The following is an 18,584-nucleotide window of genomic DNA, read 5'->3' on the forward strand; positions in this document are numbered from 1 at the left end:
CTAGTTTTGTTTTCTTCCAGTTGCGCTCCATTTTTCTGGCTGCTCTCTTAAGGGCCTGAGTGTGCTCGTTGTGCCACGGCGTTGGACTATGTTCTTTAATCTTCTTTAAGCGCAGCGGAGCAACTGTGTCTAAAGTGCTGGAAAAGAGAGAGTTAAAAGTTTCTGTTGCAATATCAAGTTCTTCTAAGCTATCCGGGATGCTGAGATGATGAAACTGATTAGGAAGATTATTGATAAAGCAATCTTTAGTGGCAGAAGTGATCGGTCTGACATATTTATAACACGGAGTCGGCTTTGCAGCCTTGGCTAAATGTAATTTACACGAGACTAGATAGTGATCTGAGATGTCATCGCTCTGCTGCAGTATTTCAACGGCATCAACATCTATTCCATGTGATAGTATTAGATCTAGAGTATGATTACGACAATGAGTCGGTCCTGACACGTGTTGTCTAACTCCAATTGAGTTTATAATGTCTTTAAATGCCAATCCCAATGCATCTTTTTCATTATCTATGTGTATATTAAAGTCACCAACAATTAGTACTTTATCTGCAGCCAATACTAATTCTGATAGAAAGTCCGCAAATTCTTTGATAAAGTCTGTATGGTGCCCTGGTGGCCTGTATACAGTAGCCAGCAGAATTTTCAAACGTGATTTATCGGTTACACTATATATTTTTACATTAAGCACCAACACTTCAAAAGAATTATATTTACAACTAGATTTCTTAGTGGTTTTGAAAATATTACTATAAATTACAGCAACACCTCCTCCTTTGCGTTTCAGACGAGGTTCATGTTTATAACCGTAATCTTGTGGGGTTGACTCATTTAACCCTCTGGAGTCTAAGGTGTTTTTGGGGTCCTTGAGATGTTTTGACATGACCTGATATTTGTATTTTTTTCAGTTGCTTATAAACATATTAATGGCAAAGGTGTAATTACACTCTATTTAGCACGAACATGTCTATCATAATATGTGAGCAACATGCATGTACATGTTTGCATTTTTGAGAGAATATTATTTATGCGTGGTTATTCAAAAAACTCAAACTTAAATGTTCTGATATAAGACCACAAACGACAAACTTCACATATTTCCACAATACTTTTGACTAATGGATGTTGTCGGCTAAAGTGTTTACTTTAAAATGATCTGAAAATCATCCGGGCTAATCGTTCACATTAAACAATAGATTGATTTAAATTTTGTAAGACACTTTTTGTTTGGAAAGGCAATATGCAGGGGGGCGTGAATGATCCAACAAGGTCATGAATAATGTCCTCATTCCCACCTGAGAGAAGACAAAGACATGCTAATGCTGCATACTAATGAGCAATTCATAGGTGTCACTGAGCCACAAGATGCAAAGACAACACACACACACATATATATATATATATATATATATATATATATATATATATATACATACATACACACACACATATATATATGCCCAGTTGGAAACATCTTGAAAAAAGTGTATTTTTCCACAAACTGTGTATGCTTGCAAATTGTATAATATCCAAGGTAAACATTTCTAGTAATTGTGCAGTTAATTCTCATTCGTATTTTCAGAAAGTTTTGGATAGGCTATCCTCTCCCCAAATTTGTCACTAATAAAACACAAAAATAATTTAAAGACAAGGCTTATATTGATATTTTAAGATTTTGTTTGCACCTTGTAAATTAGGTTTTGATGTGGCAGTAAAAAAATTATAATCTATCCAAAATTAAATGTTGTCTTTCATATTTAGTCTGTAACATATTGTCTTTTATAGGCTAATATATATTAGGGCATAAATGTTAATTTGCAGTTTAATATGTTGCTTATCCAAAGACATTTTATTTCAACGTATTCAGTCGATTTTTACTAATCTCAGAAGGCAATATAGATAGTTTCATTCACACACAGACACGCGCGAGCTGTAGCTAAACAACAACATGCGTCTGTGCTGTTCATTCATTCAAACACAGACACGCGCATGTGCCGTTCATTCATCAAACACAGAAACGCGCGAAATGGAGTAAACAACAGCATGTGCCGTTCATTCATTCAAACACAGACACGCGCATGTGCCGTTCATTCGTCAAACACAGAAACGCGCGAAATGGAGTAAACAACAGCATGTGCCGTTCATTCATTCAGACACGCGCGAGCTGGAGTAAACAACAGCATGTGCCGTTCATTCATTCAAACACAGAAACGCGATTCAAATTTAAACAGTCTTTTGCGGTTTACAGACACCATTTCATATCGCGATTAGAACAAAGCACTTACTGATGATCTGCAGCTGGATCCGTTGTTCGGCTACTCCAGCACGTTTGAGGTAAAATTTCCAGTATTATCACGATATTATTATTCCTCACAGCGAGTGTGTTGTCCAGCTGTTGTGGGCGTTGACTGGTTTGCATGTGTTGCCTCAGATCATCTGCGTTTGAATAGCGCGCGCTCTCGATGGGCGTGTCACATTAGCGGAGTAATGAGGTGTCAGAACGATAATGAGCACAGCTGATTTCTCGCTCTTTATATATAGATTACATAAACAGAGAATATTTCTTTTAGTTTTGAATTAGATAATTTAAAACTACACACTTAAATGATTACAGAGATATATATCTCATGTCTGAGTGAATAGTATTCGCTGAGTTTTGTTTGAGTTTAGAGAAGTGCTTCAGAAAAAAAGTTCACGGAGACGGAGAGGCAGAAAGCACTCCCTGTTTACTTTCTTTATTTTACAAAAGCACAATGTTTTATTTCGATTGTAAGTGGACACATAAAAAAGTAGACATTTAACAGCTTATTTTTTCATATTTCTTAAGGCTGTATGACCAAAACTGACAGAGTATTTTAGGTCTATTTTGCTGCTATGTAAAAAAAAACGAGCAAAACGCGCCCGCGCGTTTGCCGACCTCAGGGGGTTAAAGCAATGTAATCGTTTGGTTTTAGCCAGGTTTCTGTTAAACACAGCACATCTAGGTTATAATCTGTAATCATATCATTAACTATTAGCGCTTTTGAAGTAAGAGATCGAATATTCAGCAACCCAAGCTTTATCATTTGCTCATTTGTATTATATCTGTTTTTTATTTGTTGAAGATCAATTAAATTTTTAACCTTAGATGGGTTTGAACGTATTTTGGATTTCCAAGTTCGGGGAACAGACACAGTCTCTATATGATGACATCTAGGTGAAAGAGGCTCTATGTGATGGGATTTATCTGACCTTGGTGACGTGAGGCCGCTAGCAGACGGTCGGTTAAGCCAGTCTGTCTGCTTCCTGACCTGAGGCCCAGATTGTCATGTTTTAGCTCTAAGACTATGAGCCAAATTACTAGAGAGAAGAGCAGCACCATCCCAGGAGGGATGAATACCATCTCTTTTCAACAGGTCAGGTTTGCCCCAAAAACTTTTCCAATTGTCAATGAATTCTATATTATTCTGCGGACACCACCCAGACAGCCAGCCATTGAGTGAACACAATCTACTAACTATCTCATCACTCCTGCGAACAGGAAGGGGGCCAGAGCAAATTACAGTGCTTGACATCGTACTTGCAAGTTCACACACCTCTTTAATATTAATTTTGGTGATCTCCGACTGGCGGAGTCGAACATCATTAGTGCCGACGTGAATAATAATCTTAGAGAATTTACGTTTAGCATTAGCCAGCACTTTCAAATTTGCTTTGATGTCAGGCGCTCTGGCTCCCGGCAAACATGTGACTATGGTGGCTGGTGTCTCTATTTTCACGTTCCGTGTAATAGAATCGCCAATAACTAGGGCACAATCAGAATAATTCTCAGTGGGTGTTTCACTGAGCGGGGCAAATCGATTTGTTATCGGAACGGAAAAGTGGTTTTTTGATCCGCGACTAGAGCGATCTCTCTATATACTAAGCTCTATTTCAATTTACTCAAATAAAGTCCTCAAAATCATCACAAAACCACATTCTTAATTCATTAGTTGGTCCACATCCTCCTCCAGGCGTGTTGATCATCTCGTTCGCCCCATGGACCTGTGAATGGAGACCTTAAGTATTTTGTTAGTGACTGCTTGTCTTTTCCTCTCATCCCTTTTGGTGTGACCTGTGGAATTTTCACCATCTGTTTAAAAACTGAAACATATTATCATTAGACATTTCTTGCTTAATAAAGTCAGAGTCCTTTTCCCCTGAAAAACACATATCCACGTTAACAAGTCAATATTCATACATTTGGAAAACAGAATCAGTTCAGCTCGATGCAATCCATCCTGACATTCTGCAAAAGGAAAATTTTAGGTTATGCTCTGTACAAGGTGTAGCACCTTTCTGCCACAATAATAACAATCAGGCCAGGACAGTTAGCAAAATTCATCCATAGCCATTATTCAACACATTTTGCCCTGTCTCCCAATTCTGCTCTCTGTAAAGAAAAACAAATTTCGAGGTTATCATCAGATAGTAAAGTACGTATTTTCTTTTGTCTACTATTCTGCCACGGCCTTCGATGCCCTTGGAAACGTCCTGTTGAAACAATCCAGACAGCAATTTTGTTAGGCAGAAAAATGGCTTCTTCCAGGGCTTTTACCCAATTACCCCTTAATAACCCATATTTGGCAATTGTTATACCATCCCCCTTTTGATGGTCGACACAACTCGATCATCAATTTAACATAACATTTAACATAGTGTCTTCAGACAAATTTCCTCCAGACATCTTTCTCTGTCTCTGAAACAAAAATATTACATTCTTCACTTAAAGCCACAATTTCATTTTCTTATCGAAGTATTTGAAGGGCAACGGCCCTCAGTCTCACTGCGTATCCTGCTTTTCAGGCCTGTTGTTTTGTCTCGCAACCATTTTTAAAAGTCGTCAGGTCGTGCTGTACAGACTTGGTCAATGTCAGTCAAAAAAAAACATTCTCGTCCTGTTTACAATAATCATAAATGGCTCTCTGCATAATTTGATATTGACTTAGCCAATGTCACATCTTTGTTGTTGCTGTCAAATCTATAACATCTTCTTTTATTTCAACCCACGATCTACAACTCCACAATTCCAATTTATATAAATACCTAAACTTATCCAAAAGTAATTCAAATCCACATCATAAATGACAAAAGTAATTACTACCAGACGGAGCGTGATGACCAATCAACTCAAATAAAGTCCCATGTTCTCTATCATCTTCTCATCAGATTCACTCAGCATTTGCCTTCTTTAATTTGTCACTTGCCTTAACTCATCTGTAATGAAAGAAAACACTCTCCAGAGGTTAAAGACACAATATACTCACTATTCAGGCGGAATAGCTGCCCTAAACTAACACAAGACATAAAGTGCTGTCCCCATCACACACACTTATGCTAGGCACACATATGTTAACTGCTCATTTCCAATGTTTGCTTTTTTTATATTAACTCTAAAAGTATAATATTTAAAGTTCAAATTAGATTTAAACTTCACATTCTCCTGTAGCTTTCATATAATTTTACATGTCCTCAAATGTTCATTATTCATTTGTCTTTAGAAAAGTCAGCTGGGTTTGTTTTGGTTCATTATCATTATTTTGTTTAAGCTTGCCTTACCAGGCCTGATAACAGAAAGATAGACAGAGTACCAAATCCCTTCCTCCACTCAGCAGTCTCTCTCACACAAATAATATTTTCAAACAGCCTCCTAAGACTGAAACTTAATTAATCATAGTCTAGAACCCTTAATAGTTCACAAATGTTAATATACATTATGCTATCATTTTCTAAGGTTATCTTTAGTTTGAATACTTGTATAAATTCTCAGTTCACCTTTATTATCCAAACTCTACAAAAAACTGTCTTAATCTTTAGTCAGCACCATGTCTAATGACCTTCAGGAGTTAAAACCATCTTATAGACATATTAGTTCAAAATCAACTTCTTTAATTTTCCTTGCCCAATAAGGCAACCATCATGTTCCTGATATAAATTAATAAGTTATGTTACTGTCTCCCCAACAAATAAGGACAATCAGCTCGATGGTCTCAGCTGGCTCTTGAAAGCACATTTCCCATTAGCTCTTTATCTATAATTTCCATCAGACTTGTCACAATTGAAAACAAGCCATACAGTGAATTGCGAGGGTTTTTTTTTCTCTGGTGAGTGGTATAGAGGAACTCACATTTTCTCGGTCAAACAATGCTCTGCTGACCCCACAATGCTCTGCTGACCCCACAATGCTCTGCTGACCCCACAATGCTCTGCTGACCCCAGTTGGCCTCTAGTAGTCAGCGCTCAACTCTCATACCTTTCTCACATATTAACACCTCCATCCGGAGATGCACAGTGTCCGGGACCCCCTGCGTTAGGCTGTCTCCTGGCCAGGAAAATCATCCCGTCTTTGAGTAGTCACGTACCCACTGATGACCCGCTCGCATCACACAATCAGTTTCTTCAACAGAACTCAGCTGTTTTCTGGAGCTTATGAAAGGCACATTCAAGAGTCACCTCCATCTGGACTGCCTCTAGTGTTAAGGGAGACAGGTTAATAACAACAGTATTTAATCACCTGTCCGAATCAACAAAATCTCAGTGAACATCCGTCTATTCAATGTACATCTATAGCCATGGTCATAGGTCCTGTCTCATGATGAAGGCTAAGATCAGACAAATATGTTACTGGTCCTAAAATAACAAGTACAAAAATGTCACTTCAATTCAGGTCTACATTATTATTTTAAAGACTTCTTTAAAGTCATCCAGTTTTATAAATCTAAAATATTTAAGTACAAATTGCCCTCTGAATGGCAATGATTTCCTTTAACATGATTTCTTTTAACATCTCATTATGCTATAATTTTCAGCTGAAACACGTCATGACAGGCTAAGATAACAGCCTTCTGACATTGAATGAGAGAGAGACTCTGAGGCCTTCAGGACCCGGTACACTGTTTCTCATACTAAACATTCTCACCTTTATCTACTTTATCTTTTAATTCTAGCCTTTGCCAGAATTTTACATACGTTTTCAATATAAAAATTATTTTATAGTTGTCTTTTACTCGTACAGGGAATTTAAACATTACAAATTCCACTCATATTGAGACTGGTAAAAGATCTTATCTTTTGAAACCAAAACATCAGCTTTTTCCTTCATGGTCAATTTCCAAGCTGTTTGTTTAATCAGATCCATTTCTACAAAATTGTTTTTTTACATTTAGCAACCCAGTGCTACTTCTACAAATAGATATTCTAGTTCTCAATAACGTTTCATTATAACATCTCAATTTTAGTTGTCAGATTCTCAATTACAATCTGCAACAAATTTTTTTTAAGCGTTTCATTAAAAGACAATCGTCTTTTTAGTTACCAGTATTTTAGATATATTTTTCATTTATCTGTAATTTTACATTTTCTGGTACTTTAGTTATTTTCCTTTTAAAAGGATTTCCTTACGACTTAAATCTTTCAACTTTCTTTTCTCTTTCAATCTACTTACGACTTCCATCTATCAACTTTCATTTCTCTTTCAATCTACTTACGACTTCCATCTATTAACTTTCATTTCTCTTTCAATCTACTTACGACTTCCATCTATCAACTTTCCTTTCTCTTCATTTACTTGCACTTTTCACTTTCCTTAGCCCTGCATTCACATTCTTAGTTCTTTCTCAGACGAAAACTTTAATATCGTCTTCAAATCCTGTTCTACTTTCAAACCCACATTAATACACGTCACTTTCACATTCCATCAACTTTCTTTTCACACCTTTCTGAGTGGGCATTTACAGTTACTGCTAAATGACCCCGCTGACCACAATTAAAACATTCTCTGTCCCCTTCTCCTATAGTTCGATCTCTCTGTCCCCTTCTAACAGCTCCAACTTACTGCACACTTGAAGCAGTGTGTTCCAATCAGTTTGTAAACAGAGCTGATAAGCAGTTCTCTCTATTCTTTGACAGTCCACCAGTGGCGGATTCTATCACACTAGCCAAATCATTATTTTCATCATTATTGGCAGAACATTAATTTTCATAAACTGCACAAATGTATAAATTGTTTCTAAGTTGTTTTCACAAAGTTTCTGTTTAACTTTAACACTTGTCCAGGGAAAATTATCCCCGACCCATAATTTCCTTTATAAAACAGACAATGTCTTTTTTCCCTCAATGACTTAATATCAACAAAATATCCGACATTTTACATTATTGAATTCCAAAATTTGTCTTTACATTTCTCTAATTCGTTATTATCATCAACAACACTGATTACAATAGCAAGTACACATTTAACATCCGGAAGCCGGGCTGAATAAGCACGCGCTGTTGCTGTACTCCCAGCATAGCTGGAGTCTTTAGGTTCAAAAGACAATGGTTGTCAAACCAAAAATAAACATAATTTCAATCATTATTTTACCACTAAAATATATAATTGTTCCCCATTTTGCTTAATGAAACATTCATTATCTTTATATCATGTTAATCATACTCAATACCTTATCATTATTATTTTTAATCTGAACCTCACTTTTCATACCATTTCTTAATCTGACTTAACAGCCGTTCATATATAGTTCCATAAATTTTATCAGAAATGTTATTTTCATAACATACATTTTCTACAGTTGTTTTCTTCTCAAAATGGTTAGTCTGCCGATTCAACAACTATTATCATTACTGTCTCTGTACCACTTATCTCTGTTTTTACAGAAACCAAAATATCATATTACTCATATCTCAATCCTTCACAAAGACAGCCTTATTGCTGCTTGCTACTTCAACTTTTGTTACAAACAAAATCTTCTCATATCTAATGTCATGCATCCATCTAATGGATGAAAAATAAAATAAAACCCTTTTATCAGTTATATTCAATCTTACTATATGGCAATACATTCTACATCGACTCTTTTATCTGCTTCAAGCCAACAACTCATTGTCTTTTCACACTTTTCCACACGTTGAACGCAGACACAACAACCTTTGTTTCTCACTGCCCTGTTCAACTGATTCCCGCACCATATTTAATCTTGTGGCGCTCAATATCATACATATCTGCCCTTAATTTTATCTCATTTGACAAAACACCGGTGTACCAAAATTTCGCAAGCTTGCTTTTGAGACTTTCCCATATTGGCCGCTTATCTGTTTTCTGTGGATTTCTCTTTTGCGCGCGTTCTCTTGATTTGTCAGACGTCTCCGAAACAAATCCGATTTTTCTTTTAACCCAAATCGGACGGGTTACACTATTAGTGTCCTCCTAATTACGGTTTACCAAAAAAAATCTGTTACGACTTTCTTGGCTCCCCCTAATTAGCCTCAGCACCCAAAAATAACTTGCTCCGTGGTGGAACAATTCATTTCCAGGTACCTATCTGTATGAAATGTCTTGGTCTGTCACAGTTCTCAATTAATTCCAGATTATTTATCTGCTTGAAATATCTTGTTCTGTCACAGACCTCAATTAGTTTCAGATTATTTTCCTCGTATCTGTTTGAAATATCTTGATCTGTACGTAGATCTCAATTAATTTCAGATTACGTACCACAGAAAACAGTTCTCAGCCAATATGGTTCAATTTCACTCTTCCCCCAATTAAACTGAATTTAATTACCTTACCCAGAGATGCTGTTTCATGCCACACGCGGGTTCTTTAGATCCCAGTGGTCGATTCTCCTGGCTCTGAAATCGTTCGGCCCAATCCAGGGCTCCAAACAAAAAAATCAAGTAAGGAGCCATTGGCTCCTATAGGGGGAAAAAACAGGCGCCAAATAATTTTTTTAAGAGCCACATAACAATGCATTTACTTTTAGTCACCCTGTTGTGTGCATGTCTCTCCTCTTCTTACAGTTTCAGCATTTTCATCTTGTGAATGTTCTGGGAACTGAAGCTTATTTGGGAACTGAATGTCACTTCCGACTTATGAACTATAATAATCCAAAATAGTCCAAAAATGTTACTTTGCTTAGTTACTGTCCCCGTGTTTTCTCACAGTCTCTTTTTTGAAATGGTTAGTTCCTGTAATTAACTCCGTTTTCCCCGCTATTTCTTTGCCCGCTCTTGAACAAAAGTCACAAAAAAAAATTTGTGTCTCGTGATCATACCTCAGTAGGGCTGCACGATTTTGGCCAAAATTATTTGTTGATTTGTCACATAGGCTAATTATAACTGCTTTTTTACATTCATATTGTGCTACATCTCCTGCTAATGTGTATCAAAATAAAATGGGTCCTCTTATTCACCAAAATTCAGTGCTTCTCCAGAATAAATAAAAATAAATAATTTATTAATATTTTAAATTGTATTTATATTTTATATACATTGTATTTATAATAATTATTAGGATAGACTAGAGATATTATCTTCTGTTATTATTATTATTACCTATTATTACATGGCTTGGTTAAATTCTGATGTAGAATGCAGTATGTTATTTCTTGATAAGACACAGTTGCCATGAAAAACAGAGCGTTGTCATGGACACGGAAGCAATACAATCGTTTTTAAATCAATATTTTCTGTCAAATTATTGATTTATTTGGAAGGTAGCCATGTAAGAGGGATCCCGATGTCAGTTAATAAAATTCTGTAGTTGTTATTTGAAAGGTCTCTTGTTATTTGAAGTCTCTCGTGCGCAGACACCCTTATCGGTCTCTCTCGCGCACTATTGCTCGCGCACAGACATCGGTCTCTCTCGCGCACTATTGCTCGCGCACAGACATCGGTCTCTCTCGCGCACTATTGCTCGCGCACAGACACACGCTGTCTCATCTCGCCCAGTTCGCTTCGCTTTTGTCCAGTCCGGCAAAACATTCTAGTTTCTACATCTAGAAACTAAGCTGTGCGGTGCAGGGAACAACTCTGATTATTGGCTCGTCATGGAGTCAGCGCTAGATTGGCATTGCAAAAAAAAAAAAACTTTCATATGGAGCGTTCTATGAACAGAATGACGCATTTAAAATATCGCATATTTTTTGTTAGCAGAGGTGTGTCATGCGTGCTGGTGATTGACAGAGATGAGGATTGCTTGAAGAAGTCCAATATTTTTCGCTTTGACATTTTTTTTTCTGACGCGAAAGGTGACATTCGCTTTACCCGTTCATATTTTGGCGCTTTCACTCAGTTCACACAAAGCGTCTCATTTCATGACGTTAACAAAACAAATGAAGCGATAGGCTACTGGCTATAAAACATGCATGTATGATGCAGATTTTACAATCAAAGGGAGTAAATTTGTATTGTCGCCAATGGCGACCTTGGCAGAAATTTCACTCGCAAATAAATATATTTGGTCGCAAATGCGACCATTTTAGTCGCAGTTTGGAGCCCTGCAATCTCTCTCAAGTTTACGAGGTAGAGCTGGAACTTACTCAGTCCAGGTGGCCAAACACCGTCCGATCTCAAGTCCAGGAGGCATCGTCCAAGGAATCCCACTTCTGACACCAAATTGTTGTGGCAAAAATTCATCAAACAAACATCACTGCGTAAGGGACACTCAGAGTCAAATTATAAAATAGAAGTATTTATTCTTGCAAGAATAGGAGCAGTCTAATACACAGTTGTTACCCTGTGCAGAAGAGTGACACCCCCCCCCCCAGACAGACTGAACCTGCTTTTATCTCCTGGCTCTTCCAAGGTCTTCTTGCCAGAGCCATCCTACCAGTAGTTTTCCATAGACTAAGCCCTCCTTCACCAAATGGCCTTCTGACATCTAGGTCAGAGGTCCTTGTTCGTCTGTTCTCTGGAGTGTCTCTCCCTTCTGCCTTCCCAGGTACATAAACAGAATCTTCTCTCACTACAAGTGAGAGTCACACATGTGACATTCTTTGAATCATCTATATTTTACTAAAGATCAGTGAATATCATAAAACCGCCACTACAATACAATGTATCTTTATTCTCTTGTTTATTTATGTAGGGCGAAGAGATACAGATCAAGGATCAGTAACAAACTATACTTAAAGTAGTAAATCTAATATTGTTAAATAATATATTTTTAACAAAACACTTTTGAGTCACGTGATATTCATGGATCATGTCTCTGTGCTGAAACTCTTTATACAAAGTTACATTTATGGACAGCTCAAACTTTTATTCAGTAATCTATTGCGAATGTCAAACACACATTAGAAGCCCACATTAATACAGATTCATATGTTAATGATTCTTCATGATTTTCATCTTAAGTCATACGCTGAAGGTTCAGAATTATTGGAATCACATTCTGCAAAGCTCCTGTTATCTTAAGGGAAACAGTAGGAAACCACTGAAAGTGTTGAAGTTACTCTGGTCATCATATATCCTCGTGCCAGACCCAAGTCTCACATAGACGACATCTCCAACCTCCAGGATCAACACAACTCCATTCGAGGAGTTTAACCGATCCTTAGCCTGAGTATCATGTGCCATAACCGTACGCTTTCCATTCTGATCAATGGTTACAGTTGCTGGAGTTCCTCCACCACCATATACAGAGACTCTGAACATGTACGCTCCTTTCAGTGGGGCTGTGAAAACACCTAAATCAAATAACAAGATATAAAGAATCAGCTGTTTCCTGTATGATCACTTAATTACCAAACACACTGTGTAATAGTTTTGAGAGACGGCAGATCATTTAATTCTCTTATACACATTACACAACTGTAGGGAGAATGGAGCAGAAGGGTTTTCATTACTATAAACTGAGTTTTATGACTCATTTCATTGATAATTACCTGTGATTGGGTTGTAGGCGTTCCCTATGTTTGTGAAGACGTTCCTGTAGGTTAGTGTGATTTCGGGGGTAAAAGGACCAATATCTCCACTGCCAGATTGCATCAGTGCAGCAGAAAAAGCTATTTCTCTGTCTGATATTGAAAAAACATAAGAAATATTATGATAAATTACTCTATTACACTGAGAATGTATAGACTGGTTTTATCATTCAGGCACACTTTCACCTCTATTTTCCTTTCTCAACTCCACTTGACCCAGAGTAAGATTTGCTATTTCTGTGAAGGAATAAAGATTCTGTTAGATGACATTTACACTGATTAAGATTAAGATATATTAAGATATACTTATTATTGGATAATTAATAATTATAATTTATTTTAAATAATAATATTATTGGATAACAACATTTACACAGTATACACTCAACTTTACACTAACATTTACACAATGTATTTCATTGGTGTTTTACTTTGAGGATCATTGATAAGAGTGACTATTTTGGTGAGGTACCATCATTTTTCTTGTTCAGCTCTTCCAGGATAAACGTCTCAGCATCTCTCAATCGCGTCTCTAAAGCTCGGATGTTTGCTTTCTGCTCTGTAACCGTGGCGGTCAGTTCTCTGATGTTTGTTTTCTGCTCTGTAACCGTGGCGGTCAGTTCTCTGTTGATGGTTTTCTGCTCTGTAACTGTGGCGGTCAGTTCTCTGATGTTTGCTTTCTGCTCTGTAACCGTGGCGGTCAGTTCTCTGATGTTTCCTTTCTGCTCTGTAACCGTGGCGGTCAGTTCTCTCAGCGCTGCATGGATGTCAGTGAAGCACAGATGGTAGTTTTGTTGGCTGTCAGTTGAAGCTTCATCTTTCAAAGTGTCTGTTTGAGGGGGATTCTGTCCTCCGTCCTCAGATCTGAGCCGTTGACTGATCTCATTCTCATCGAGTCCTCCATCTACCTGATGCTGTACGACACACACAAAGGTTTCCAACAGCAGCAGTAAACACACTAAACCCTTCATTCTTCACTGATGTTTGTTTCCAGCTCTTGCTCTGTCGTCCTCACAGCCTCTCGTGTTCCTTTTATAGTGTCCTGATTTACTGTCTTTTGTACATGATTTACATTACTCCAGATAAATTAGTTCAAGTTAATTATTAATCATAATCAGAGGAATGTTCCGGGTTCAGTAGATGTTTATCTCTGAGTCAATATGATCAATATAGTGGCACATATTTTGTGACTAAAGTTTGGTGGTTGTTGTTGTTCTTTTAGTATTTTTTTGAATATATTTTTTATAGATAAGCGGTCAGCATTCTTATGGGATGATCATAGAAGCACTGTCTGGTCATTTGAATCAATTGTCATGAATGGTTAAAATCTCACACTTTAACCCTCTGGGATCTAAGGTGTTTTTGGGGTCCTTGAGATGTTTTGACATGCCCTGATATTTGTATTTTTTCAGTTGCTTATAAACATATTAATGGCAAAGGTGTAATTACACTCTATTTAGCACGATATAGATACTAACACTAGCACCCTAACACTAACCTAGATTTTAAAATATTAAAAATGGTAATGTGTCCAAACGTTTGACTGGTACTATATGTTTATATATGTACTGTAGCACTGTGGTCTTGTAAGGCACAACATTTAGTCCCTCCACATAGAGGAATTACAATAAAAACAGATTTAAAAACAAAACCTTTGAATGTCCTCTCATTCTCAGATTCTCCTCTCTGCCTCACAGCACCGTGATGGGGCATTAGCCATTGGGGGAGTGTCTATTGTCTCCCCTCATTCATATTCATGGGCATCAACACCCCTACGCATAAAGCAGTGCTGGCACAAAAACTGACTTGCAAAGTTTAAATCGTTATATTGTTGTTTTGTGAAAGAGTGATCAGAATGATTTTCACATAATTTTGTAGTAAACATTCTAGCCTACAAGAATGGAATCTCAAAAGTCTTGTGCCAAACTATTCAGTATGAGTTATATGCGCTCATTGCAGTGAGAATTTTCCAAAGAAACTTAGCTCTGTGGGAGCTGTGATGTAACACTGCTGCGGCATTGAAGGCAAGGTTAGCCAGAGAAACTGGACTCCTGTAGGAGCAGAATGGACTGCTGTGACGGTGAAGAAAGTTAACCAGAGGAACAAAGCACCTGCAGGAGCGGGGGGATAACTCTGCTGTGGCGGTGTGTGAGCGACTGGGAACCTACTAAAATGGTGGGGAAGGTGGATATGGTAAGCTTGTAGGTTTAGAGTTTAGAGGGTTGCCTTGCAGGATTATGCGCATCTGAAATTTAAGTGGCCGAGCAAAGATAGCAAAAATAGGACCGTTTAAAATGTCTGGGAAGATGGGTGGACCAGAAAATATCCTTTGATTGGCTAGACCCATGGTTTATCCTGGGCAATTGGAATCCAAGGCCCCGTTTACACGATGGGAAAACGCATATATTTTCCTACGTTTCTGTCATTTACACGAAAACGCCGTTTTTATCCCAGGAAACGATTATTTCTAAAAACTCCGGCCAAAGTGGAGATTTCTGAAAACGCCGGTTATGTGTTGCCGTGTCAACTGGGAGAAACGGGGTTTTAGGTTCTCTCTTGTCGATTCTGAAGATTCTGATTGGCTTGCATGGCTTTATCCTTCTCCCTACACTGCCGCCCATAGGTTTGGCATAGCTATGACGGCACTCAACGGCGTATTTATGCGGGTTGTGTGCACGATGTTATTATTGAAAACGGAGGGGGGGAAATATTCGTTTCTCTAAATACCCGGCTATGTGTAAATGTGGCCCAAAGCTCAGCGGAAACCATGTGGGGCTGAGAGATCGATTACTAAATTATTTGTATTTATTTTGAGTAAATACAGAGAAGCCTAAACGGTTTATAACCTGCGTATATTCATCTCTGACGCTTTGATTTGATACTTTAGTCATTGTTTGATGTTGAATGATCATCAAACAGCAAAGTGCAATCTGAATAAGTTTGTTCTTTTATCGTTTGTTCTTTTATGTTGCTGGTTTGACTTTACAAAATAAATGCGCGTGCATTCATTTTGTAAAGTTTAAAAGAGACTCACTTATGGTGAAAGACAAAGAGATTTTCATTGAATTTTGCGCCTTTAATTTATCCAATTGGGTTTGACAATCACTTAGGATTACTAAACTTTGCCGTGATAACACTGCTTTCATGAATTATATATTTATATACATATATATATATATATATATATATATATATAATTTATTATTATTAATTGTTGTCACGTTTTGGGTTTGTTCATGTCATGTTTCCATGTCTGTCATGTGATTCCCTGTTAGTCATGTGATCCTGCCATGTGTTCCTTTTGTATGATGTGTCATGTTGTCATTGGTTCATTGTTCACAGGTGTCCCTTGTCTTGTCATTAGTCATGTATGTATTTTAACCCATAGATATCATATATAAAGGCTAGATGTCTTAAGGCGGAGTCTCGAACGGCATCACCCGGCGGCCATCTTTTCACAGGGAAGCTTTCTGGCGAGCTCTGTGGTATCTGATTTAAGTTGAGTGATCTGCACGAACACAAATACTCTTATCTTGCTGAAATCTTGACTGATTTACAAACGGTTTGGTTTCTTACAAACGTTATTAACATGGCTATAATTCTGGATGCTGAAATATATAATATTATAATTATTCATAAGTATGCAGTGTCATAACTACATCTCTGACGTTTATAACAAACCAACCCGTTTGAAAATCGGTAGAAAATTGAGCAAGTTATGGTTATTAAAAAGTACATGCACCATTAACACAATGTTACAAGTGAGTGAGCCCCCTGTGGCAAGATGGCAGCCGTGTGCGGACGTCGACCTCCATTGGCCAGCAGTGCGGACGAGACATCTAGCCTTTATATATGATATCTATGTTTAAGCCCTCATGTTTGCCATGTGTCTTTTTCAAGAATTGTTTCCTGTTAAACCACTGTTGGTAAGCATCACATTCACGGTTTTGAGGCCATGCTTTTGTTTTATGTTGTGATCTTGTTATATTTATAAATAAAACTGCACTTGGGTTCTCATTTACACTTGCCTCCAGTGGATGCTTTACAATTATTGTGGTCGATATACTTGCCGATTTTGTTCGTTCTGAATCAGATTTTACCAATAGTGAAGTTGTGGGTTTAAATTACTTCAAAAATAAAAATACATCTATGCTATAACTTTAATTTTCTAAGTGATTTTTGTAGTCAGTGTTATACAGTGTTAATGATAGGTTCTTAATGACTCTGTGTGGGACTGTGCATGCAATCTGCACGTAATGTGCGAGCTACTGTTTGTATGTGTAAGTTTAAATACAGCCATATGTACTCAGGAGTACTTTGGAAAAAAAAATGACACAGTCTGACGCTGGATCAAGAAATGCCACTTCAATCTCTGTTGCACAAGGAGAGAGCTATATGTCAGATGGGGTCTTGTAAAGTGGGTTGAGGGATAGTATGGCTTTCTTTTAATATTATGTGTTGATTTTGATTGCAGTGAGATTTTGCGTGCAGTGTCTGTGTGTAATAGTATTGAGCACGTATGATGTGTTTACAATGAGCACGTGTGTTTATTGACATTGTTTTGTTAGAAGCCTACTATGGGTGTGGTATGTAATGGACTACTACAGGTGGTCCCCATTGACTGAATAGTTGCCACACCTCCCAAGCATCATAACTCTAGACTCACAGCTCTATAAAAGGCGACTGAAGCTTACCATGGGTGCGCTGTCCGTACTCTGATCTCTCTTCTCTACGCGGGTGTTTCTCGGTGGGTACGATCGATTGAAGGCTTGAATTACCGACGCATGCAAGTATTCATAGAAAGGGACGTTCTTATTTTTTATCCTCTCGTAATCCATGGCTGAATGGTCTAGTGCTCACTGTAGCCGCTTTTGTTGAGGACGTGTGACTGATCCCCTTTCCAGGTTTGAGGACGGAAAGCTGCCGAGCTCTGTTGAAGCCAGGTCGCCTGCCAGACAACTCGGTAGAGTGGGAGAGAGAGGCGCCATTTTCCATCCAGGACAGGAAAGTTATTTTTATGTATATGATCCCGTAAGGAGAGTCTGAAATCGCTATCACTATTTTTGCCTTGTATTAATTGCTACCTCTTCCTTGTTTGGGTTGGAGGAGTCGCGCTGTGGGTGGTGAAGACGTATTTCCGGGATACCCCGCCCTGACACGGCTGCACTCGGCCACGCCTCCAGGAAACCCCTGTGCCTCGCGAACTCTAGTTCGCCGCCTCCAGGAATCCCCTGTGCCTTGACAGCTAGTTCGCCACGCGTCCAGAAAACCCCTGTGACTTGCGACGTCTAGTTCGCCACACCCCCGGCCTTGGTTGACTTAAAGACAAAAAGAGTCTGACAACTGTTGTCTGGGCCTGAGCTCATCTCAGATGGTCTAGAAGACATTGGAAATGTGTGCTGTGGTCCGTTAAGTCCATGTTTTTTAAATAAATAAATAAAATAGGGTAAAATATATTTCAAAGAAAGTTTTTCTTAATCTTTTCCACTGGCCAAATAATATTTTTAATTGATTTAAATTTTTAATGGAAACAGATCGACCTTGTTGTGCATTATATTTGCACAATCTGCTATTATCATGATAATTATCAATTATTATACTACAGGGCCGTTGAATGCTTGAATCTGATTGGTTGACGAACGTTCTGAGGTGTGCAATTATTTTCAGGGAACCGCACGGTTAAAGTAGTTCCGGCAGGTCTTGACCTCATTACAGTTCCATATCACTTCGCGTAGTCAACTGTAATAACGGACAATACGATACAATTCATAACAAGAAAAAGCTGCAGCCCCATGCGCTTGATCTGCAATTTTCAATGTCTAACTTCACAATCAATGAAAACATGCAGTTTAATTTTAATAA

At 37.9% G+C, this 18,584-nt stretch overlaps 2 protein-coding genes across 3 annotated transcripts in view; one reads left to right on the forward strand and one right to left on the reverse strand.

The window, feature by feature from the left end:
• Window positions 1-18,257, forward strand: part of LOC307004686 (uncharacterized protein) — a 36,570-nt gene extending 18,313 nt beyond the window's left edge. The window contains exon 6 of one of the 2 annotated variants that reach the window (XR_013799102.1): window positions 17,627-17,674. Coding sequence is in view for 1 of the 2 variants with exons in the window: in XM_079624083.1 (XP_079480209.1) it covers window positions 17,627-17,768 (142 nt within the window). In the remaining variant the exon portion in view is untranslated. Of the gene's footprint in view, window positions 1-17,626 lie in introns of both variants that reach the window. The other variant, XM_079624083.1, reaches the window with a different exon arrangement.
• On the reverse strand, window positions 12,058-14,261 carry LOC307004684 (uncharacterized protein). The gene is made up of 4 exons (XM_079624081.1): window positions 13,195-14,261; window positions 12,909-12,959; window positions 12,684-12,815; window positions 12,058-12,485 (listed from the first exon to the last, which is right to left on the reverse strand). Exons 1-4 carry the CDS (start codon window positions 13,691-13,693, stop codon window positions 12,205-12,207), a joined length of 963 nt encoding a protein of 320 aa, XP_079480207.1. The 5' UTR covers window positions 13,694-14,261; the 3' UTR covers window positions 12,058-12,204.
• Window positions 18,258-18,584: the final 327 nt, after the last annotated feature.

This window comes from Phoxinus phoxinus (genome assembly GCF_949152265.1).
Source record: "Phoxinus phoxinus genome assembly, chromosome: 9".
Lineage (NCBI taxonomy): Eukaryota > Metazoa > Chordata > Actinopteri > Cypriniformes > Leuciscidae > Phoxinus > Phoxinus phoxinus.